The following is a 25048-nucleotide window of genomic DNA, read 5'->3' as shown; positions in this document are numbered from 1 at the left end:
TTTGACTTAATGTAATGACTTAAAATCCCCACTATTGCAAAGAAAAAGAACAATTGTGGCCGCAAGAGTGCCACGACTTGCATCATCACTGGAGTACCTTACAAAGACCTCCTGGTCCCGTTTTTGTACCACCTCTTGAAAAATTTGATTTTGCCTTTTTTCGTAATCATGAAGTTTTAAAACACTTAAAACTGGCGTAATTGTTTTTTGAACCCTAAGATCATCTTCATGAATGTTTTTAAGAGTTATTGGGAGTAAAATTATCCCTTTAGCGTGAACAGGCAAATCAGTAGGTAGAATATGAAAGTGGTGGCCCGTTTTTGGACCACTTCCTCTACATATTTTCTCCATTGAGACTCTTGATTTCGAGCTCGTCGCAGTCGCTACGTGGTCAATAATGTGTTTTTAAAATCAAGTGTGGTCCTTTGGGTGTGGAAACTTACAAAAACCTTAAAATGTACTAAAATTTCAAAACTTCCCCAAACAAAACATTAATATTTAAAAATCACTGAATTACAGATCGTAACAAGGAATCCGATATCATTTACAAATTATAGGCCTGATAAGTTTTTTCACACAAAAGATATCTAATTTGTTTTGAAATCACATTCAGATTCAAAAAAAAAAGAAAAAGACATTTGACACGATTTGGAATTTAATCTTAACGGAACATTGACTGATAACCAATGTTACCGATTCAATGCTCTTGTACAGGAAAGTGAGCTTGTTTAGTTCTTGGCTAACTTTGCGCAATTATGGATTCCAAAGATAATAATCTGCACTTATTCAACTATCAATGCTGCACTACATCTTACCTTTTGGAACACCCGTTGACCATAGTTCGTAACGTAATTTCCAATTTCACCGTTAGAAATTCTTGGTACGCGGCAGATATCTGAAGAAAAAATTGAACATTAATTAACTCATTGATAACAAATTTCAAATGACATCATACTTGCTTTTTTTTCTCCCTTTTTCCCCCTTAGTATCCCAGTAAAAAAATATATTATTTGCATTTTAAAGTATTTCTTCACATCATTACCAAATGGTAACACGTAAAAGTAATTATGAGTGTCAGCCTTGTCAATACTTGAAAACATCTCTCAAATTCAGAACTAAGTACTATTATTTTCCCATAATATTTCTCCTTATTGTAATACCTCCCTTGGTATATACTGAGGCTCGCGCCAAGCCTGATGGACGCCGCCGTGAAAATGCCTTTTGAGCGCCTTTATGCAGTAACGTTTGAGTGAAATATAGTTAACCTGATGTGAGGTTTTGTAGACAAATGTAACTTGAAAAAATTACGTTTGGCGTTTAATTTATCAGAGGAAGAAAACAATCTGTACATTTTTACTTTCTTCTATATCTAATATATAGAAGAAAGTATTGGATTCGTGCAAAATTTTCGAATTTTGACGGATTCGATCGTTTTGAGGTGTGCTGAGTCCATTTCGACTATTTTTGGAAAATGTCTGTCTGTGTGTGTGTGTGTTACGTCTGTGTGTGACCAGTTTTTTGTGGCCGCTCTACAGCAAAAACTACCGCATGAAATCGAACGAAATTTGGTACACATATGTGCCCCTATGTGAAATTGTGTCCATTGGTTTTTGGCGCGAATTCCTAAAAGGGGGGTGCAATGGGACGTTTTTTGAGTTACGCGTGCTTGCTATTCCTCAGGAAGTAACTGGCAGAATAAAACAAAATTTAGTCCATATATTGCCATTAACAGGAACAGGTGCTGATTCAATTTTGGTGTCAATAACTCAAACGGGGGTTGAGCTATAGAACGTTTTTTCTCGTCAATTGTGACTGCTGTATCTCAAGAAATAAAGAACGGAATGAAAGAAAAATTTATCAGCAAGTAGCCCTTAGTGGGTATAAGAGCTGATTTTTATTTTGGTGTCAACAGCTAAAAAGGGGGTAGCGCAACCGCCCGTTCTTTTTTTCCATTGTGAGTGCCCTATCTCAAGAAGTAATGCTACGTTCTGGTTGAAATTTCGAATGTATGTGAATCCATATGTAAACAGGCTTTGGTTCAATTTTGACGCCAATCGCTCCAAGAGGTGTTGATTTTTTTTTTTTTTTTTTTTTTGCGAATAAAAATATTTTTATTAATGCAACAATAAGAAAGATAAATCGTCATAGATTGTCGTCTGCGTATTTCTCGTGATTTTAATTGTATGGAAATGATAGGAAATATTATCTCAATGATTTAAAATTTTTAACTGTTGCCATCTTATGTTTGTTAACAAATAAAATATTTGTAATTAATTCAAGCAAGGCTTTTAAAACAACTTTCAATTTTTGCTCTTTGCTTTGCTTTTGCAATAATTCAGACATTCGAATGGTCGTCAAGTTTTTGCATGTGTAATTTTGTTTTTGTTAGGAATATTGCTTCCTCGTCAAGCATGGGGAGGGATCAGAAAAAAAAAATTAAAAATTAATTTGAATTTTGACATTTGGAATTCATATTATGTTTTTCGCAATCACGAGTGTGTGTGTATAGGCGTGTGTGTTTGGGGGGGTATGTGTGTCTGTAGGCATGTGTGTTTGTGTCTGTGTGCAGGCATGGGTGTGTGGGTAGTTGTGTGTATGGGTGTTTGTGTGCGTGGGGGCGGGGTATGTGTATGTGTGTGTAGGCATATGTGTTTGTGTGTGTGTGCAGGCATGAACGTGTGGATAGTTGTGTTTGTGTGTGTGTATGTGTCTGTATGTATGCGTATGTGTATGTATGCGTGTGTGTTTGTGTGTGTGTGTGTCGTTGTGTGTGTATGCGCGTGTGTGTAGGACGTGGATGCAACCTGGAGACGGCTTTCGCTATAGGAGCAGCATCGTGAGGATCCGGTCGACGGTGATGCTGCAGAACGAGGCGGCGAGAAAATAAAATCAAAGGACATCAAAACAGTCAAGTGAGAACAATAAGCAATCGTGATTGCTCAAAAAAAATATATAGAAGAAAGTTTCGTGATGGCCACAACATACTAGTTAATTTTGGAACACAGTGTACGTTTTTACTTCATATCTCGATCGTAATTTCGAGTAAGGGCGGATGTAAGCGAGGGGCGCTCGAAAATAACTTTTGAAATCTGACTTTTTCTGTCGGAAACCTTATATTGAGCTGCTGTTAAAAAAAGAGCTGGCCAACTTCAGTTAATCAAAGCATTTTAAACCAACGATAAAAAAATCTTGGAATTTGATTGAAATAATTATTGCTTATTTTAGATTAATAAGTACTTCAAAAAAAAAAAAAGAAAGGAAACGACTATTGTGCAACTTAAATTTCTTATATTTGATACACAGTACAGAAAGCAAGATGTCTATTTCTGGACTTCGTATTGATCAATATTTAGATTCTTTCTGAAGAAAATGTTTCTAAACGTCGAAAACCCACTTCACCGAGATAGTGGGCTGACACAACAAATCAATAGTTTTTCCTTTTAGATTCTCAGCGAGACGAATTAATTGTTTCAATGAGTTGTATAATTTCATCACCGCCATTAGGTATAATGAATAATTCCTTTTCCTTTTTTTTTTGGTTAGAGTTTCCTCTCCATTTGGAGCATTTTTGATCGGTAGAGCACGGCGTCTTTTTGGCTTTAGCGCCGTCGTGCGTCACACGACCTCACACATAAGGACGGCGTGGCTCTGTATATAACAGATTAAAAAAAACTTGTCCAGCTTTAACTTGATTTTGAAAGGTGCGTTTGATTATTGCTGTGACAGAAAACTGTGCTGACCGCACTGACAGAAAATGTACTAAAATGTAGAATGTGCATTTGACAATGGAAAAAGACAATCACCCCAAAATGACCCGGTGATTGATCTGTCGAACGCGGCCGATATAATGCCCACACCTGCCCAGGCACTCCATTTTTAAGTTTTAGTTAAGAGCTAATGCAAATTCTAATTCATTAACGGATATGCTTTGGATCAATTTTATCAAAAAAGAAGGCCTGACGTAGAATGTGTAATTATATATATATATATATATATATATATATATATATATATATATATATATATATATATATATATATATATATATATATATATATATATATATATATATATATATATATATTAGGGTGGTCCTTATTTATATGGGAATTTTTTTTTTTCGGAATTCAACAAGTGAAGCCCCCTAGTTTTGTGACACTATAATAAAAAGTAATCGGTGCAAAATTTGAACTCGATCGGTCGATAATAACACGTGCCCCTAGGATGTTGAACTTTAACACTTTTGATAATTTTCTCACAAATCTTCGAGTTTTTACTTCAGACCCCGTACATCGTTTCGCCTATGTTTGCAAAATATTTTTACAGCGAGGTAGCACTAAAATTAATCTTTTTAATTACTTCATATCGTCTAAAGATTTTACATAGAATAAAAATGAAATAGTGCTTTAGAAACTTTACCTTAATCGTACGCTTTTCTCAATGTATCTCAATCGTGTGCATTTTTTTCCGATACTCTTGGACTGTCTGTAAAATACTAAATTGCTTTTGTGACTCATATTTGGTAAATTGATTGTGAAATTCTTCGATTAATTGTGCTCCTCTTTCAGTTGTATCATTCACAACTTTCAGCATTTTAACGATCTCTCTTCCCTTTAAATAGCGTCCTTCATTTTGCCATGAATCAGGATCAAATAGGAAAACATCTTTTGGTGTTTGTAACTCATCAAACAGTTTTATTGACTTGTAATTGATTCTATAAAGAGGAAGATCTTTACTAAGAAAGTATTCCAAATCATCTACTGTTATCTGAAATCTTTTATACAGTCATCAGACACGTCTTCCTATTCAGCAGGCATTTTTTTGAAGTAGTCTTTTCCTATCTTCAAAGTTAATTCCTTCATCCAATACGGACAAAGCTACTAGTTCATCCCCTAAGTACCATAAATGATTTATGAATTTTTCAATCACTGCTTCTGCTGCATGTTTGTCATCATTTTGTACGCTGCAGGGTTTTTAGACACTAGACTTAATATAAATTTAAAAGGCCTAGAATGGGTTGCTGCGAAAAACTATATCTTCATACAACATTTAACCGTAAAACAGCATTTACGGACATTCTCTTCATGTAAGGTCAATTTAAATTGTTTCCAAAATATATAAATATTCAAACAATAAATTCCTTTTGCCATCCATCTGGCTCACAGATAAGCTCCTGGTTGCCGAAAACATATCCCTGTAGGAGGGAGGACTTCACCAACAAATGTTATTACACGTTATGAGAATTCTCTGTAATATTTCTTAATTCCGCTTTCTACGAACAATAATATGTCATCAAATTCTTCTTTTAGAATTTAGGTGCTATGTGTACTTTTTGAATTTTGAAGCGCTTAAATAATGGAATATCGAGTCTAAAACTAAGAAAGGCAAGAACTTCTTTAAAGACACTCTGCAGTATGATTTCAAGTGCATGATGATAGCAATACAAATGCAATATATCTCCGTTCAGCTTTTGCTCTAAAATATTACATGCACAATTTATACGGCCGGTATTGTAAGCCGCTGTATAAAACACTACAGCTTAAACAGTTAGCAATAAAGAGCAATCATCTAAGATATCATATACTACTGAAGAAATATCTCAGAAATTCTGAGTAGCTGTTCAACATTGGGACCTGAAGCTATCATGGTAAGCCTATCGGCGTTTTTTCCCAGTTACATCTGGATGTAGCTTTGTATCCCACGGAATAACTAAAAAATCTTAATTTAAATTCATGAAATCTGATTTTACCTCTCAAAGATTTTCTCTTGCTCTCTTAAGGGATGTACGATTGATCATAAGGTTATTTGGATTTAAATTTACTGCATCTACATAGGTTATTAATAAATGAGCAGCATCTTTGTCCCTAATATGGCATTTGTCTAACATTGATGAAATGCGAGCAGATATTAATAGTTGTCAAGCTTTTTTGCGTTGTGGTAGACCAGATATAGAAAAAAGGTTCAAAGGTTAGGATAGATACCCATTTTGGTTTCTAAATCTTGTGAATTGTAAGAGGAATTTGATGATAATAAAGGACTATGTACTGAAATAGAAGATAGTATAAAGTATAGATTTTTACATTATTCCGATCTGGATTTTTTTTAAATTTATATTTCAGATGTGGAAAATAGAGTTTATTTTTATGGTAGGGTAATCGAGGATTTTTCAAAATTTAAATTACAAGAATGCATAAATATTTAAGTATATAACTAAAGAACAGCGAATTAAAAATATAATTGTTATTTATATTTATAACATGGAAGCCTAGTGACTCTATTTGCCACACCTATTACATACACAGAAAATTTTCTAAATCAACACCCCCCAAAGCCTGGAGGAGGCAATTTGTTGTTGTCAAAAATCATTCATTAATGGCCTGGGCCATTCATTAATGGCCTTTAGAATCCCTTGTGTCCATCTTGGTGGAAAGAAATGTTCCCCTGCCGCTTGGTTTGAAACGAGCGCGAATAGTGGTATGCCTGTCTCTAGGCCATTGGTGCACATGTACCCTATTTGATATGTAAAATTTTACAGAATGAAAGTGAGGAAAAACGGTTGGCCTGGAAGTAGCAACATCTATTGAGGTTCAAAATTACTTTAAATATGAAACCTAGGAATATTTTTACATAAAAATGAGAAAATCTGCAATTTTTTTCTTCGAAACTCAAAAAAGGGGGCCCTAGGGGCACGTATTAATATTCATGGATTGACTTTAAATTTTGCATGGATCATTTATTTGTATAATGGAACAAATTGAGGGGACGTCTTTTAAAATATCTACAACTTCAAAAATAAGGACCACCCTAATATATATATATATTATATAATATATATATATATATATATATATATATATATATATTATATTTTATATATATATATATATAATATAATATATATATATATATATATATATATATATATATATATATATATTATATATATATATAATATATATATATATATATATATATATATATATATATATATATATATATATATATATATATATATATATATATATATATATTTATATATATATATATATATATATATATATATATATATATATATATATATATATATATTTATATATATATATAATTATATATATATATATATATAATATATAATATATATATATATATATTATATTTAATATTATACATAATTATATATATATATAATTATACATATATATATATATATATATATATATATATATATATATATATATATATATATATATATATATATATATATATATATATATATATATCTTTCTTCTGTGCGTATGTTTGTCACAATAAGGATTTTAAACGGCTGGACCGATTTTGATCCAATTTTGTGTACGTAATTAAGTTGTGGCAAGCATGGTTTCGAAGCGCGATAGATCGAATCGGAAACGTTTTTGTTAATTAATTAATTTATTAATTAAAACATTGGATGGTAAAATCTCCCAAATGATTAACATTTATTTTAACCTATTGTTGAGCGAGAACTGAAATAAATAGTTAACCTGTTGCCAAAGGACAATAAGAAAGCCAGCTCTGCTTTTTATGATGAAACTTCCTACTGTAATATGTCAATTGGGAATGAATAAAACTTAGAAAGAGAGAGTGAAGCCTTCATTTCTCTTGAAAGGAGCGATTTTAGGTAACGTGATATATTTTAAAGTAAAGTACTGTAAGGTTCACGCAAAACGTGTATTCTGTCGTCGTAGTTGAACCATGTGACCGGATCGGTGCTTCAGGTTTTCCTTTCTAACCAAATGATCAGAAAGTACCGTACCTAGCAAAATTTGTTTCTCGGTTGAAATCCATCTGAGTTTTGGCACCAATTTCAAGAATACTTTAAGGATTATCTAACTAATCAGTACATTATTAAAGGAAAAGATGATAGAATTTAAAGACGAAAAAAATTTTCTTTTCGTCCAGATAAATTACAACAGGGTAGTTCTGTACACAAAAGATTAGTGCAGTGGAAAAATCTTTATCTTTGGCGGAAAGAACAAATCAGGCAATATATGAAACTTAAAAAAAAGTTTTGGTTCAAAAGATCGGACCGCTAATCGGTCGGAGTTGGCTTTTCTCACTGATCGGCTGGATTACAGTAATGTGGTGGCTTGGCGACTTTGGCTATAAACAACAGAGTTGCGCGATCATTTGTTTACATTTTAAAGATATTGTTAATGTAATTTTTTTATTTTTTGTTTATTTGGCGAAATATTCAAATTGCAAAGGATTGCTTTTCGTTTTTGAAGAGTTTTTAGTCATTTTATTTGAAGAATGTGTTTATTTTGCATCGGGAGGAGGGATTAGTGATTTTCGCTTATTCAGAGAACTGTTTATTACCTTTATCATTTTTCTAAACGATATCCTTTCGAGTGTTTTATTCTTTTTCATATGGGGGATGTTGCAGCGGGATTTCCCGTTTGTTCTAGATTTGTTGTTAAATTTTTTTCACTTAATATCTGAAGACGTTTTTTATCTTTTGAGTATGGCTGAAAGAAACAAACCATCAAGTACGAGAGAAAAAATAGTTAATAGAACAACTGCTCAATGGGCATTAGATAAATCAAGTTGTAATAAATATACGAATTCTGACACCATAGCAGCTTAAAACATTCTTTTTACTTCTTTTTTTTCAACAGAACGGTTCAAACACCTGATAGTTTATTGAAATTTTTTAACTTTTCAATTTGCAAAGTTTGAACAGAACAACGTCTGTCGGGTCCTCTAGTATATATATATATATATATATATATATATATATATATATATATATATATACAGATGGGGGACAAAATAATATGAACACCTGTGAAATAAGGAAAAATCTTTATTAATAGAGGGTTGGACCACCTTTTGATTGAAGAACAGATTGAATGCGACGGGGGATACATGCATAAAGGTCATGGACAACATTTAAAGTAATATTAAACCATTCCTCCTGCAGAATGGTCTCTAATTCCGAAAGTCCGGATGGAGGTGGAAATCGGGAACGAAGTTTGGACTCTAAATATCCCCATAAATGTTCAATAATATTTAAGTCCGGAGACTGAGGGGGCCAGGCGAGATGTTCAACTTCACTGTCATGCTCTTCGAACCATTCTTGGACACATCTGGCAGTGTGTATGGGGGCGTTGTCGTCTTGAAAGAGCGGTCGCTCTCCAGGGAACACAGCCTGGACAAACCGATGGACATGATCCTCTAGAATGCTCAGATAGTGATTAGATTTGACACGCCCATGCAGAATAACAAGTGGCCCAAGACCACGCCAAGATATCGCTCCCCCATACCATAATTGAGCCACCCGCATGCTTCACAGTCGGCAAGAGGCATTCAGGATTAAAGGCTTCTGAGGACGTTCGCCAGACATAAACGCGCCCGGTAGTCTGAAATAGGGTAAATGATGATTCATCTGACCATATTACCTGTTGCCACTGTGGGGATCAAACTTTGTGGTCTCTGCACCATTGGCGTCGCTTGAAAGCATAAGTTACTGTCACCAAGGGTTTTTGAATTGCCACTCTGCCATAAATGTTCGCAGCATGAACTTCCCTTTTGACAGTTTTTGTTGAAACGGGGTCCTGGAGATGGCTGTTCATTTCAGATGTTATTTCGGATAAGGATTGCTTGCGCTTTCGGGCTACTATGCGCTTCAAAGCTCTTCTATCCCTATCAGCAAGCTTTGACTTTCGGCAACTGTGGTGCTTTGAAGACGTCGTCTTACCTTCTTTCGTGTATGCTGTCATAACCTCTGACACCGTATCTCTTGCACACCCCAAAAGCTTTGCTGTTTCCGTAACCGATGCTCCACTTAAACGCGCCCCAACAATCATTCCTCTTTGGAACTCTGTAAGGTCTGACATCTCAACTTATTACAGAAATTTAGAACCAAACACGCAACATTTGTGACTACTGTTGAGACACTGATAGGTTCCTCTTCACACTCACCAGGTGGCAGACTTCTGTTGCAGGTGGCGTGGCTGTACTATAGATGTGAAATACGGCATACTTTTTCATAGGTGTTCATATTATTTTGTCCCCCATCTGTATATATATATATATATATGTGTGTGTGTGTGTGTGTGTGTGTGTGTGTGTGTGTGTGTGTGTGTGTGTGTGTGGTGTGTGTGTGGTGTGTGTGTGTGTGTGTGTGGGTGGGTGGGTGCATGCATGTATTTTTTACTTTTTTTTCCCAATTTCATTGTTAAAAAGATGCATTTTTTCAACAATCAAAAAATTTTAACATTAATGTCAACGGGAGAAATTCCCAAGTTTAAAAATCAATAGCACCAAAAATTTTATTTTAAAACTAAAAATAGGGGAACACCATAGAAATTCTGAATAAGTTTTTAATTCTTTGTATGAAATAGAAAAACATAATGAATAACATTCAAAAGTAATTTCTTTGTATGCTTAACATTGACGAAAATTGACTGCAGGATTAAAATTGCAAATTATTGGAACTCAACGAGCTTTCTTTTGAACATTAATTTTAATGATTAGTATTTTATATTTTTTGCTTTATTAGGCAACAGCGAAAAATAAAACTTCTTATTTTGGCATTAATCAAACAGTTTCAAACTCATATTTTGGCAGCAGTTAATTGCTTTTGTGAAGTATTGCATGAAAAAAATTATATTAATGTTTTTATTTAATCGTTTTTGAAATTTTTACACTAATAGGAACTCTTGCAACTGTTTAGCGCTAGATTTTATTTCTTTTGTACTCTCAAATGTAAAGTAATTATTCTTGTTATTCAATTTTTTCCAATTTCCAATTATTGTTTTTTTTTTTTTTTTTTTTTTCAAATTTATCGGAATATAATTCCTAGCATTTTGAAGTTTTGAATTTAATATCGCTTTTAAATACCTACAGCAAATAATTCTCTTTTTTCAAAAATGATCTGTATTTTATTATTAGGCATTTATTTATTTTAAGAAAACTCAGATAAGATAGCACTTACAAAAACAGATATTATTTAATTGCTTGTATTGAAACAGTAGGTACAACCTAATTTTTTAATCAGGGATTAAAATAATTAAAAAAATAAATAAATAAGTTCATCGATAGAGAACGTTAGAAAAATAAAGGCCAAGTCATCTTACTACTCACCAGTACTACAGGTGGGAGGATTTCCAACCCAGCCGCCATATTGGCATGTAACTGTCGAGTTGCCTTTTAATGTGAAGGGATGCTCGCAAATGTAGGTAACAGCGCATCCGTGGGTCCTGCATTTTGGAATTGCTCGTCCGTTGTTTATTCGTGGAGGATCGTTTCTGCAACTGGCTTGAAAAAAAAAGGATATCAAATATTATGTTTCAGTAGAAAAAGTAATACAGTAGACTTCTCTATCTGAACACTCACTAATGTGAACTACTCGATATTCTGAACACATTTTGACAGTCCCGGCGAAATTCCACAGACTTAACGTAGGCCGACATTTCTGTACTCCGAACATCCTGTAATCAGTGATGTTCCCATCGATTTTTTTGAGGGCATACTCACAGTATTCCATTACGCACAATATGTGTATGTGATCATATACATAATGTGTCATAATACAGGGTGTTTCAAAATGAATAGCGCGGTTTTAACATGTTATAATATTTATTACACCAAACTTACAGCCACAAGTGATATATCAAATGAAAGAGAAACTCAAACAGTTTTTTTGTTTGTTGGCATCAGTGCGCATGCGCGTGGAATGTTTCTGCTGCAATCCGCTAGAAAGCGCTTGTAGCAAAGATGGCGATTAAGGAACAGAAAGCGTTTTGTGTTTTATCTTTCAGCAAGATGGTGCGCCGCCTCACTGGCATAATGAGGTACGCGATTGGCTTAACCTAACTGTACCCGACCGCTGGATTGGCCGTAAGGGGCCTAATGACAGGGCTTGTTTCCCATGGCCTCCACGGTCACCCGACCTAACGCCGTGTGATTTCTATCTTTGGGGGTTTATTAAGGACCGTGTGTATGTGCCTCCTCTGCCAGCTGACCTTCCCGAATTAAGGAACAGGATTGAAACAGCTGTTGCAGCAATTACTAATGAGACACTCATCAAAGTTTGGGAAGAACTCGCATATCGTCTTGACGTGTGCCGAATGGTGCTCGCATTGAACACTTGTAGGCTATTATGTAAAACTATTTGAGTTTCTCTTTCATTTGATATATCACTTGTGGCTGTAAGTTTGGTGTAATAAATATTATAACATGTTAAAACCCCGCTATTCATTTTGAAACATGCAGTATGTAATTTTTTGAAACTTGAGGCCTTGAGGGTATACGCCATATGTCTAAGAAATGTTTGAGAGTATTAGGCGTATATGGAGTTATATACCCTATGGGAACACCACTGCCTGTAATATAAACACCCCAGAATTATGAATGGTATTTTAAACTTCCGACGCCCCAACACACAAAGGAAGGGGGTTATAAGTTTGACATATCTGTGTATCTGTCTGTGGCATTCTAGCGCCTAAACGGATGGACCGATTTTGAAAAAAAAAATGTTCAAAAGGAGAGTTGATTGAGAGTGTTCTTAGCTAGGTTGCATCTTTGGATGACCTTAATTAACGAAGATTTTAATTAAAACCCTCTAAAAGGTTTTTCGTGATTTTTGCAGTGAAACCATAGTTAAAAATTTTAAAATTTAATACCAAAATAAAGAGAATTTTTCCTTGCGTCTGATAGAATGTGTTTGGAACTTTCATGTTGCATAGAATTCAAATTATAGCGTTTTTTAGAGCAGACTTTAATAACGACTAAGCCTTTATCCACGCGATTGATAACCGAATTCATTGTTGGCCGACAAGGAAATAAAACGCAATGGTTTAAAATTTTTATCTGTTGCCAGTTTCTATTTAATTGCAAATAAAATACTTGGCATTGATTTTTAATAATATAAGGCTTTTAAAAGATTTTCAATTTTCCCTCTTGATTCTACAGTTGCGACTCAGTCCAAGGCCGACTAGAGCTGATAAAGGCCCCCTCAGTACGAGAAACCACGTGATGTTACGTCACGAAGAACGTCTGATTCGCCTTTCTTCAACGGTCATTCCTTTCATGGCATATGCTTAGTGTTTTCTCGTTATTTTATTTGTGTACAAACATGATTTAAACCTTATTGACAAAAAATAATAATCTTTCCTTTGTTTTTGTCAAAAAGAAATGCCTGATAAATGCTGTGTAACTGGATGCAAATCAAACTATGATAATTCTAATGAATACTTCTCGGTGTTTCGATTTCCTAAGGAGCCCGAACTTCGTGATATATGGATTCGAAAAATACCGCGAAAAAACTTTGTTCCTTCAGCTAGGAGTGTTGTGTGCGAAAAACATTTCGCAGATGAAGACGTTATTAAGTTTGACGAACTACCTAATAAAGATGGAACTGTAACGAAAATTCGAAGATCAATTCCAAAATTGAAAACTGGCGCTTATCCAAAAATATTCCTGAACTGTCCGAAATATTTAACAGAAAAGCAACTTCCATCAAGAGTAAGCAGAGATGACAAATTGGAGACTATTGACAAAATAACTTTAGATAAATTCATGTCAAGTGAACAGGTAAACAATTTTGCTGATTTTTCTTCTGAAATTTTTCAAAAAATTTGTAATTTTGCATGCTTTGAAAATATCGTGTGTCATAAAAGGCAAAACCGAATTTATTTATTTCTCTTTAGCTGGGAACCAATTCCCTTTTCAAACAAATCAATAAAAGTTAGTACCGATCTGACCGTAAGTGTTGTTTTTGAAAACAAACTTGTTGAATATTCGACGTTTAAACACATATTAAAGCAAGAAAAATTGTTACTATGGAGCGAATTAGAAAATCTATTATCTTTTGTGAAAAACTTGTCTGTAAAAAATATTGATCCCATGTCTAATTATGAGAAAACAATATTTCACTGGGAATCAGCAATAGAAGAGTCAAATGACCAAAATAATGATGAAGAAAATTATTGCGCTAGGAAATTTTTATTGGAGCAAATGCGTTTGTGCAATATTAATATTCATGGTAAAAGATATAGTAGCCATTTAATTGTATTTGCATTTTCTGTATATATTATATCTCCTTCAAATTATTCAACCATTTATAAAAGCCGGTTGCTATCAATACCGTCAATAAATCACTTAAAAAGACTGATTTCAGCTTTAAGTTTAACTGAAATGTCCACCAATAGCTCTTCCAATCTGAAGTATGTCCAACAAAAATGTAGCAAATTATCCAATAAAGACAAAGTGGTAAATTTAATTCTGGATGAAATTCACGTAAATAGCAAAATAACATATAAAGGGAAAACCTTACTAGGCTTCGCTCAAAATTCTCCAAATACAGAAGCTAGTTCAGTGCAAAGTTTTATGATAACTTCAATATTTTCAAATTTTAAGGAAATTATTGCATTAGTCCCAGTAAGTAGAATGACTGCTGACGATTTGCATTCCTTAACCCTTCAAGCTCTAAAGCTCCTTCATGAAGCAGGGTTTTCGGTGTTATGTCTCATATCTGACAATAATCGAGTCAACAGAAATATGTTTAAAAAGCTCTCAAACGGCGATGATTCAACGGGAAAAATTAAAAATCCAGTAAATCCCTCTGACGACTTATTTTTATTGTTTGATACTGTACATTTGCTGAAATCGATCAGAAATAATTGGATAAACCAAGCTGATGTTGAAAAAAAATTTCTTTGCCCTGATTTTGAAGATTTTAATGTAATTACACCTGTTCACTTTAATTTGCTTAGACTGATGTTTAAGACTGAAAAAGATTCAATAATAAAATATGCTTACAAACTAAATTATAAGTCTCTGTACCCTTCAAACTTAGAAAGGCAAAATGTAAATTTAGCATGCAAAATTTTTGACAAAAGCAATATTGCAGCCTTACAAAGATAGGGCGAGACAGATAGCAGATTTTTTAACTGGAAACATACTGCAAAATTTATTGAAATCATTAAATCTTGGTGGGATATTATGAATGTCAGCCATCCTCGAAAATGAATTTTTCAAAGAAATGCTAATAGTCATCCATTTAAATGTGTCAATGACAACATTGTTACTGTTGTAAAATATTGTTAAATGGTTAAATAACTGGAGAAATATCAAACAAAAACCAAGAAACGGATGTTTATCGGAAGAAACATTCTTCGCCTTAATTCAAACAACAGAAACCATGATTTTAGTAATTAAATGTTTATTGTCTAATGGAGCTCAATATGTCTTAACTACAAAATTTCAATCAGATAAATTAGAATCCAGATTTGGTATTTACCGCCAAATGAGTGGCGCAAATTATCACATTAGTGTGCAGCAAATTTTAGAATCTGAAAGGAAATTAAGATTAAATCAATTCTCCAGTTGCATTCAAACAAATATGGAAATATTCCATTGAAAACATTAATTAATGACATTTGTTCATCCACTGATGTCCATGTTGATCCCTCAGCTGAAGTTGACATAACAGAGTTTCAATTGATTGTAGATGATATTGATCTGGATTCTATAAAGTCTGCTGACATTGAAATTTTGACCTATATAGGTGGATATTGTGTCCACAAACTTCAGATAGTTTGCCCAACATGCCAATCATTTTTTGCCTCAGAAAAATGCCTAGAGACGGATAACACCGAAAACTCATTAAATCAAAAATATACCAACATCATAAGCAGAGGTGGTTTGAAATATCCCTCCAAAAATACCATGCTTGTTCTGTCAGTGACATATTTGATCGTTCAAAAATTAGTAAGTGAAGAGTATGAACAAATGTTCATAACAAGCCATATTCCACAGCACACACTACTAGTGCTATTGATTAGTTCGTTTCTAGTTGACTCAAAACTGTTTTCACCAAATGATGCTTGTGATGAATGTCACAAGCCATTTTATTCTGGTCTGAAAAAGATCATTGAAATGTTTTCAAACGTTTGTTTAAACAATTACACGAGGTGTCGCATCGACAAACGTTTGTGCACTTCCGAAGAAAGAAAGTTAAAGAAATTCAAGAAATGACCGACTTTTCTGGTGAGTGCATAATTCTTTTATCGTATTACGTAATATCTAAATAAATTTAAGTCTTAAATTTCGTAATCTTAGAAAACTTTTTAAAAATGCATCTCTTAGTTTCCTATGTACATAACTGAATGTCTGTGTATATGTATGGAGATAGAGATAGCTGAACAGATGGAATGATATAGTTACTTATATCCCATTCACCTGCATTATTCTATGCTATTTATTTAAAATGTCAATCACATTGGTAATTTAAAATATGGTACGAGCAGTGTGTTTGTACTTATTGTTTAAAAATGATAAAAACATTTCGAAAAATTGCACATTTGCTTGCAAAAAAATCTGAAACGATGTATATTCATGTGCATGTTTATATGCATTTATACATGTGCGTTTACATATATCCACACTTGTGCGTATTGTATTTGTATGGGGAACACAGCGAGAGTCAGATCAGAGGTGAAAAAGCTTAACACTCTCAGACGATTTTCGTGACGTCATTTCGGACTGAGGTGGCCTTTTCCCCCTCTAGTCGGCCTTGCTCAGTCGGGGTTTTTAAAATTTTTAAGTTTATCGCTGCTGTTAATTCCGTTCAGTTATTTCCTCTCTATTTACCGAACATGTTCCATTTTTACAATCGGTACTAGGGAATTCCTACGAATCAAAATGGAAAACCTGAAATGCATTCACAATTTTATCACTGACTGAAGGATATTAAAAGGAAGATGAAGAGAGAGAGAAAAACTATGTCTTGGACATTGCTGAATCACACAAAAGCTTTCAGCTGTGCAATATGAGCCTGCAGTTTGTGCCACTGAACTACACTGGTGTGCAAAAATTAAGGACGAAATCGAAAAATTAGCATATCAGCTGAACGAAGAGGCAGAGCGGACAGAAAGACCAATCAGGAGATTAAGTAAGGTGATGTACGGTAGCACATGCGCAGATATGCAGGCAGACGTAATGGGGGAGTGTCTGAGTAGTATGAAGCACGTTGTCGGTGTGAGATCAGATTTCTGGCAAAGAGATTGCACGCGGTATAGCAGTTAAAATCACACCGAGTTGCTGCCTCAGCGGGAAATGGCGAATAATCAATCTGTTAGACGACATCTATATGCTTTTACCCAAGGTCGAATCATTGGGAAGTTGGAGGAAGGCCGCAGTGTGGTTGCAGGGTTCGGAATTGCTCACAGCATCGTTTCACGACTTTGGAGACAATTTCAAACTACAGGAACAGCTATCCGGGGCTTCAGTAGTGGTCGTCCACGAGGAACCACACCCGCAGATGACCGGTATATTGTCTTACAGGCCAAAAGAAACAGGCGGCAGACAGCGGGAGAAATCGCTAGACACACGACACAGGCGACTTGACGACCGATATCGCGTTTTACCGTTGCCAGAAGACTGCACGATGGTGGTCTGTTTGCACGACACCCTATACGGTGTGTACCTCTAACGCCTGCCCATCGGAGAAGGCGTTCTCTGTGGTCCCGGGAACACCAGAATTGGAGAGACAATGAATGGGGACGAGTACTCTTTACAGAAGAGAGCAGATTTAGTCTGAGTAGCGATTCTCATCGCATACTCATCTGGAAAGAGCGGGGAAGCTGCAATCATCCCTCGAACATCATTGAAAGGAAAAGGTATGGAGGTCACGGTGTTCTCGTTTGGGGAGGCATCATGCTTGGTAGTCGTACAGACCTTCACATCTTCGACGCAGGTTCAGTCAACGGGACCCGTTATTGTAACGAGATTCTTCTTCCATATGTGCGTCGTTTTAGAGGCGCTATGGGTCCGCAGTTACTTTCCATGAACGACAATGCACCATGTCATCGCACAGTAGCTGCCGAGCAGCTCTTAGAGAGTGAGGATATTGAACGTATGGATTGGCCGGAACGATCTCCGGATCTCAATCCCATCGAACATGTATGGGATTTTCTAGGCAGACGCATGGCAGCTCGTACCTTACCACCAGTAACGATTCGGGAGCTTCGATTGGCGCTGCAAGACGAATGGGCAGCAATGCCTCAACAACTCATTAACACCTTTATTCTCAGCATGGACAGACGCTGTGAAACCTGCCTAGCAGTTGGGGGAGATCATATCCCCTACTAAAGACCGGATGTTTCTTGCTGGACACCCATCACAGGGATGATTCGGCCTTCAGTCGCATTGCGCTCCATGCTACTTTTTCAATAAAGCTTCTTTTTATCCCTCTGATTTCTCTTTTAGTAAGTGTTGCTTACATTACACATGTCCTTACGTCCGGGGATCTTACGGTGTTAAATGTGTCGATTTGGAAAGCTTTTGTACAAAGTTATATTGAAAAAACCGTCTCGTCCTTAATTTTTGCACACCAGTGTATATATCTAGAATCCATTCATTGCATTTAGTAGTATTCAAGACCTTCATAGTACGATTACCTTCAAGCAATCTGTGGCTGAGAATCACTCGGAAACCTTTTCACTTAAACAATTGGATGAAAACACGTCCTTGCACGAGAATACACAATGCAAAAATAAGATTAAAATTACCCTTTTCCACCATATCTCACACATTTTCTATGGGGTCAAAATCCGGGGTAGGTGGGAGACAGGGGAGGTTTTGAAAGTCAGACTGATGCTCAGCGAACCAACTTTCTACACTTCTGGAACGATGTATAGTTGCATTTTTGTCTATGAAATATCAGTTGCCATCAGGATAAAAAAACAACATTGCAGGGTGCACTTGATCTGCCATTTGTCAGTCTGTCTAGGCATCGCGTGGCTGTTCGTTTACCCTGGAGGAACACCAGGACACCACTACCATGTCAAAAGAACATGCTCCATATCTTAATACTCCATCCAGACCCTTGAACAGTGCGGGTAAGGCAAGAAGTTTCTATCAACGGTTTCTAATTCATTGGCCAGTGAGTGTATCATCTGAACTTTGGTTAGGAAACACAAAACAAAATTTGTCTGTTTAGATTTTTTTTCTACAACAATATTGTAATATTCTACTGTTGATTGTTAAATGTTATGTACAACTTTCTAACTTAAAAAAGAAAGAATGAAATCTAAGAGTTTAGGTCCTACTGAGTTAAATTAGACATTGCATTATCCACCATTGAAAAATTCAGCACCACTTTCTCAGTAACTGGTACAGTTCACTAGGGCAAAGTACTGAACATAGTCCATTAACGCTGCAAAATATATATTGCAAGAATTTCCAGTCTCATACATTGCATTATCAACCAATCAAAAATTCAGCACCTCTTTCTCAGTAACTGGTACAGCTCTCACTTAGGCAAAGTACTGAACATAGTCCATTAACGCTGCAAAATATATATTGCAAGAATTTCCAGTCTCAGACATTGCATTATCCACCAATCAAAAATTCAGCACCTCTTTCTCAGTAACTGGTACAGCTCTCACTTAGGCAAAGTACTGAACATAGTCCATTAACGCTGCAAAATATATATGCAAGAATTTCCAGTCTCCCTATGTAATGAACATCCCTATAATCTGAACACTTTTGATCGGTCCCATGACCGTTCAGAATACAGAGTGCCCACTGTATATCGTTCAGTTGGAAGTCATAAAAAGTAGCATTTCAATTGGAAAATATTTACCCCCATTTGTTTAGTGCCCGATTAGGATATCCAAGGCCCTAGGCCAAACACTTTTAAAGGCCTACATATAGTCTACCGTTACTATTTCAGCCATTTGATAAAATAGTTTTTGTCTTTTGGGAGCTCCAAGCCATAGCCTAGTTGGCCTACCCAGCAAAATCAGGCCCTGTCTGCTTGTTATCTAAATGCGTGCAATGGTTCAAAATTAAGATCATCCAGCAAGATAATTATATAAAGGAGGAAAGAATTGGTCACAATTGAACTCGCGAATCTTGAATTAAACGGGCAAAAGTATAGCCTACCAGAATGCAACACTGTTTGCATTCTACTGGCTAACGGCAAAAGTTGTTTGCGCGTTTGTGCTACGCAGCGCACATGTGCTGTTCAGACTTCTGCCCGTCTAATATTTTCCGTTTCCCATGAGAATGAACTTGACTCCTCTCTCGTCACGTGGTATCCGAAGATTCCATTTCGCTATTTTCGACAGAAATTATATTCAGATCATAACATTTTTTTGTGAAAGCAGCAGTTTTTGAAATGTAATAATAACTAAAATGACATCAGACAAGTGAAGCAAGTGATGTAAAGTACACTAAGACTTTTTTGCACATTAAAATGCACGCCAAGTTAAGGCTGTCTGGATATCTGGATGTCTCCTTTTGAAGCGCGTAGATTGCTTACCGATCACCCCCGCGTAAAATAGAACTCTGCGTTCGAGGAAGCTTGGCGAAGTGCCTTCTCGTAAAAAACAGACAATAGTTCGTATTCCGCCCGCCTTGTCATTTGTAATTCCGGCTCGGGCATGGGCATTCTCTTTCCTGTCCTTGTTCTTCGAGTGAATTTGTTGTTGTGCTGTGGATGTTTGCCTACCCTTTAAACGGGTCTTATGGCATACGTGTACTGTGGAAGTCGGACTTCACACTAAATTACGGTACAGTTGGAAAAGTGAAGTAGCGCACCCAAAATTACCAGCCTAGCTGGTATAAGACTATAACAACAACAATAGTTCGTCTCGGTTGCCCATGGAACCACTTTCTAGTTGTACATCTAGTTAATACTACATCTGTGCTTTTGATGCGATCTTGAAACTTGTCAATTTTACGTAATTTCAGGGGAACAGAGATGTACAACAACCCACCTCGGCGGCAACTTAATAGATAATTCTTGATCTTGATGCTTTCATTTTGAGGAATTGCATTTCCTGAACAAAATATAGATAATCACGTTTAACGTATTTTTCTGTGATTTTTAGGAATACAATATTTTACTTTGCAAGAAACGGACACTAATTCTGTACCAAAATCAAACCTCTCAAACAAATCACGACGCACATAAAACGAAACAGAACTTAAAATTCGAATGTGAATATGAATTAGAACTTAAACTGAAATATGAGCCAAAACAAATATAAACAGACGAATTTTGCTTAGTGTTTCCTAACCAAAATTCAGAAGATACACTCACTGGCCAGTGAATTAGAAACCTTTGAGAGAAACTTCTTGCCTTACTCGCACTGTTCAAGGGTCCGGATGGAGTATTAAGATATGGAGCATGTTCTGCTGACAAGGTAGTGGTGTCCTGGTGTTCCTCGAGAGTAAACTAACAGCCACGCGATACCTAGATAGACTTGCAAATGGCAAATCAAGTGCACCCTGCAATGTTACATTTTTATCCTGACGGCGACTGATACTTCATGGACAATAATGCAACTATACATTGTGCCATAAGTGTACAAAGTTGGTTCGCTGGGCATGAGTCTGACTTCCGAAACCTTCCCTGTCTCCCACCTAGCCCGGATTTTAACCCCATAGAAAATATGTGAGACATGGTGGAAGGGGCTTGCACAAGGGGGGGGGGGGGAGAAAAGACACCTGTTGGCCCGCTCCCGTGCTAGAAAAGAGGCCAACATTCTTTTAATTAGGGGTGAAATATAGGGGTACACAATATGGAGGGGGGCCGGAAATGTCATTTGTGACCGGCCTCAAAATTTCTGTGCACTTCCCTCTATGGTGGCAAGACGAATCCGACAGCACTCTCCTCTTCCATCTAATTAACAAGATCTAAAAGCTTCATAGCGAATGCATGGTATACTCTGGAAGCAAATGCACTCCATAAGCTTGTAGACTCGATGACCAAAAGAATTAGAACAGTTATCCGTGCAAATTTGTGGTCCAACAAAATGTTAATTTTGGGTTTCATTGACCAGTGAGTGTAACAGCAATGTATAATTGGACGGATTAGAATGATAGAGGTGAATTTAAAGCTTTAACAAATTAAGTTAAACATGAATTTCCGTTCTACGTACAAAAAAACAGTAAAATATATTGGTCACTAACTTGAACTGCAGTTCAGATGAGATGGGTAAGTCAGTTTCCATGCTACGAAATGGACTGACAGCCAGTACTTTATATTTGAAATTTGATAATTTCTGCATGTGTTTGACATTCACTCAGTAAACTCATCGTAAATGTAGAACGAAACTGGTGAAAGTCTTTTAAAGTTACTTTAAAAACAAGTTGCAAGAAACTTTTGATAAAAAATGAATTAAAAAAAAATGAACTTAACAATACAAATCCTACTCTTGCAGTTAAACTAACTTGGTTTCGATTTTTTTAACCCCCCCCCCCTCCCGTTATTTTTTTTTTTTTTTTTTTGCAGCTGTACTTATAAAACTTTTAAACTATGTTAGATATTATATGAGGATGCCTCACTCCAGTCTCATTGTAACGAAAGCTCTGAATGGTAGAATAAGTAACAAAATGGGGGGGGGGGGGGGTCCGCCATCTTGGGGCTAAACGATCCTATCTTCCTATGTCTGCTATAGTGTGAAGTAGCGTGTTTTGCTCCTTGTGGTTTCTGATTAACTCTTTGTTAACCCACAACTGAGAAGCAAAACATGCTGCTTTATCATAGCAGAGATAGGAAAAAAGTATCGTTTAGCCCCAAGATGGCGGACGTGTCGCTACTTAAGATACGATCAAGAGCTTTAATTCTAACCAGTATGCTGCAAAGTCGAAGTGGACTAACTCTGCGGTAAAAGAGTTGGAGGGGAGTCAAAAGTTTAAAATTCCTAGAGTCCAAAGGAAGAATCCTAAGTAATTGCTCATTTTCTCTCTGCAACTCTGCCAGGGCTAGGAGAGTCGAAGTCGGACTAATTTTGTGATAAAGGGGGTCAGATTCGTAATCGAAGGCTCTAGGATCCCAGATTCAATCCTAGCCGGTCGAAGATCCACGGTCTTTATTAATGGTGATTAGGGGTAGTTGAATATGCTCGTAGTCACAAAGTCCTCCAAGTGAAACAATACCTTTGGGTGTGCTGAACTCAAGGATTGCTCGGTTTCCGATCTAGATCAAAAAATCAGAGCTGTCTTCAGGGTCCCATCCAATTGGCTAAACCACAAATAGTGGTTGGTACGAGGGAACCAGGAGTAAAAAGTCGAAGGCTCTAAAATTCTTGGAGCGAAGTCTGAGCCGGTCATTTTCTCTCCGAATCCGCAACCCTGATTTTAACCATGACAAAAATTCATTGTGATTAACTTACTGGTTAATGAATGGTATCAACCTGAAATTACCTGGCTGACAAGGAGGGATGTATCTTATAGACTAATAATAAGAATAGACCGAGCTATGGCAATCCTTTTGCTGCTCATAAACCAAACCATGTGACTGGTGGATATCCTAGCAACAGCGGGCGTTGATCGTAGCAGACGATCAACGTCCGCGAGAAATAAAATAAATAGAATTGATGGAACACGGAAGAATGATCATTTATGGAGTCCGATTTGTAAATTTGTTATTCTAAGATGTAAATATTTTGTTAATATAGTGAGTTTTTCATTTAGATAGTACTGTGCACTTTCTTTAGTCAATTTCAATAACTCTTTTAGCAATTAAAGATGCAAGCGCCGAAAAAGAATCGGCTAACGGTAAGATTTTTACCTACAATTTCAATTTAAGATACCGATTAGTACATTTTTGCCTTGACGCAAAACGTTTACGCCATTACGTTTACGCCAACGCTGACGTAGCAGTTCCGAATGAAATAAAAGTTACTGAAAACTGCGATCAAAAACTAATTACTAATGTCAAAATAATGCATAACTAAAAAAAAAACAGTTCAATCTCTGCACTTGGAAAATTTTTTTTAATGAAAACACATTGTCTTAAAATACATGTCGAGTGTCAAACTATAGATAATGCTGCCATCTAGCAACCATGCTGCCAAAAGTCTTCGCCAAGCCCTTCCACTAGTCACGTGATACATCTATGAACCAATTTTCTTCATCAGCAAGAATGAAAAAGCTCGGTCTACTCTCATTATTAGTCTATGATGTATCCAGTCCAGTTTCCTTTTCTGCAAACTAGTTTGTTTGCAACCATCGACGTTTCGTATCCTGCTTAGCAAGAAGGATCGTAAGAGTGACCATTATAGTATATACGCGGTTAATCTTCTAAGCCTGGATCATTCAGCTCACTAACGAGACAAACTACTAACCACGACAAATTTCCTTGAGATTAACTTATTGTTTAATTAATGGTATCAATCTGAAATTACCTGGCTGACAAGGAGGGATGTGTCCAGTCCAGTTTCCATTTCTGCAAACTAGTTTGTTTGCAACCGTCGACGTTTCGTATCCTGCTTTGCAAGAGGGATCGTATGAGACACCATTCCAGTATATACGCAGTGAATCTTTTAAGCCTGGATCATTCAGCTCACTAACGAGACAATGCTCTGAAAAAGAAAATGATTGCGTGTCCAAAAGAAAAAAGGCGAAATATCGTTATAACAAATACCAATAAAACGCAATACCTTTTTGAACAAAATAAATTTTGAGTTTTGATTTAATTTCTATTACATTACCTAAATTCCATTACTACGAAATTCCCATTACAACGAACAAACTTTGCGCTTTCTTGCAGTTCGTTGTTACGGGAGCAAGGACGGATACAAGGGAGGGGCGATGGGGGCGATCGTCCCTCTCTTGAGGGACTCGAAATCGGCAAAGTTTCGAAATTGAAGTCCGAAAAACGCATCAAGAATACCTTTGGTAATGAAAAAGGAAAGTAAAAGGTTGACAAGCTTATCTCTCTCTCTCTCTCTCTTTAGTTAAACTCTATATTTCAGTTGTTTTGAATTACAACTATACAGCAGCCCTCCCCCTTCCACTCAAGTATGGGCAAATCATATATGTAGTAAGAGGCAAGTAAAAAAATCAATCGCCCCCTCCTTGAAACAATTCCGGATCCGTTCTTGTACGGGAATAACTTCAAAATTAATATTTTATCTCGAAAAGATTTCTAACCAAGATGTAAAAAGATTGATGAGTCTTTTATACACTGGTGGATAAAATTAAGAGATGGAAGGCATTTTCATATATTTCTCGGAAAATATCATAAAACCTGGACAGTTGGTTGTCA

At 36.0% G+C, this 25048-nt stretch overlaps 1 protein-coding gene across 1 annotated transcript in view; it reads right to left on the bottom strand.

The window, feature by feature from the left end:
• Window positions 1–25048, bottom strand: part of LOC129229716 (complement factor H-like) — a 39531-nt gene that overhangs the window by 2238 nt on the left and 12245 nt on the right. Inside the window, exons 4-6 of the mRNA XM_054864080.1 lie at window positions 24186–24362; window positions 11125–11298; window positions 816–895 (exon numbers count right to left, since the gene is read on the bottom strand). Coding sequence (XP_054720055.1) covers window positions 816–895; window positions 11125–11298; window positions 24186–24362 — 431 coding nt within the window. The remainder of the gene's footprint in view (window positions 1–815; window positions 896–11124; window positions 11299–24185; window positions 24363–25048) is intronic.

The sequence above is a fragment of the Uloborus diversus genome, chromosome 9, assembly GCF_026930045.1.
Source record: "Uloborus diversus isolate 005 chromosome 9, Udiv.v.3.1, whole genome shotgun sequence".
NCBI classification, from domain to species: Eukaryota; Metazoa; Arthropoda; class Arachnida; order Araneae; family Uloboridae; genus Uloborus; species Uloborus diversus.
The sequence above is the reverse complement of the archived record's forward strand: the minus strand, read 5'-3'. Positions and strand labels throughout refer to the sequence as shown.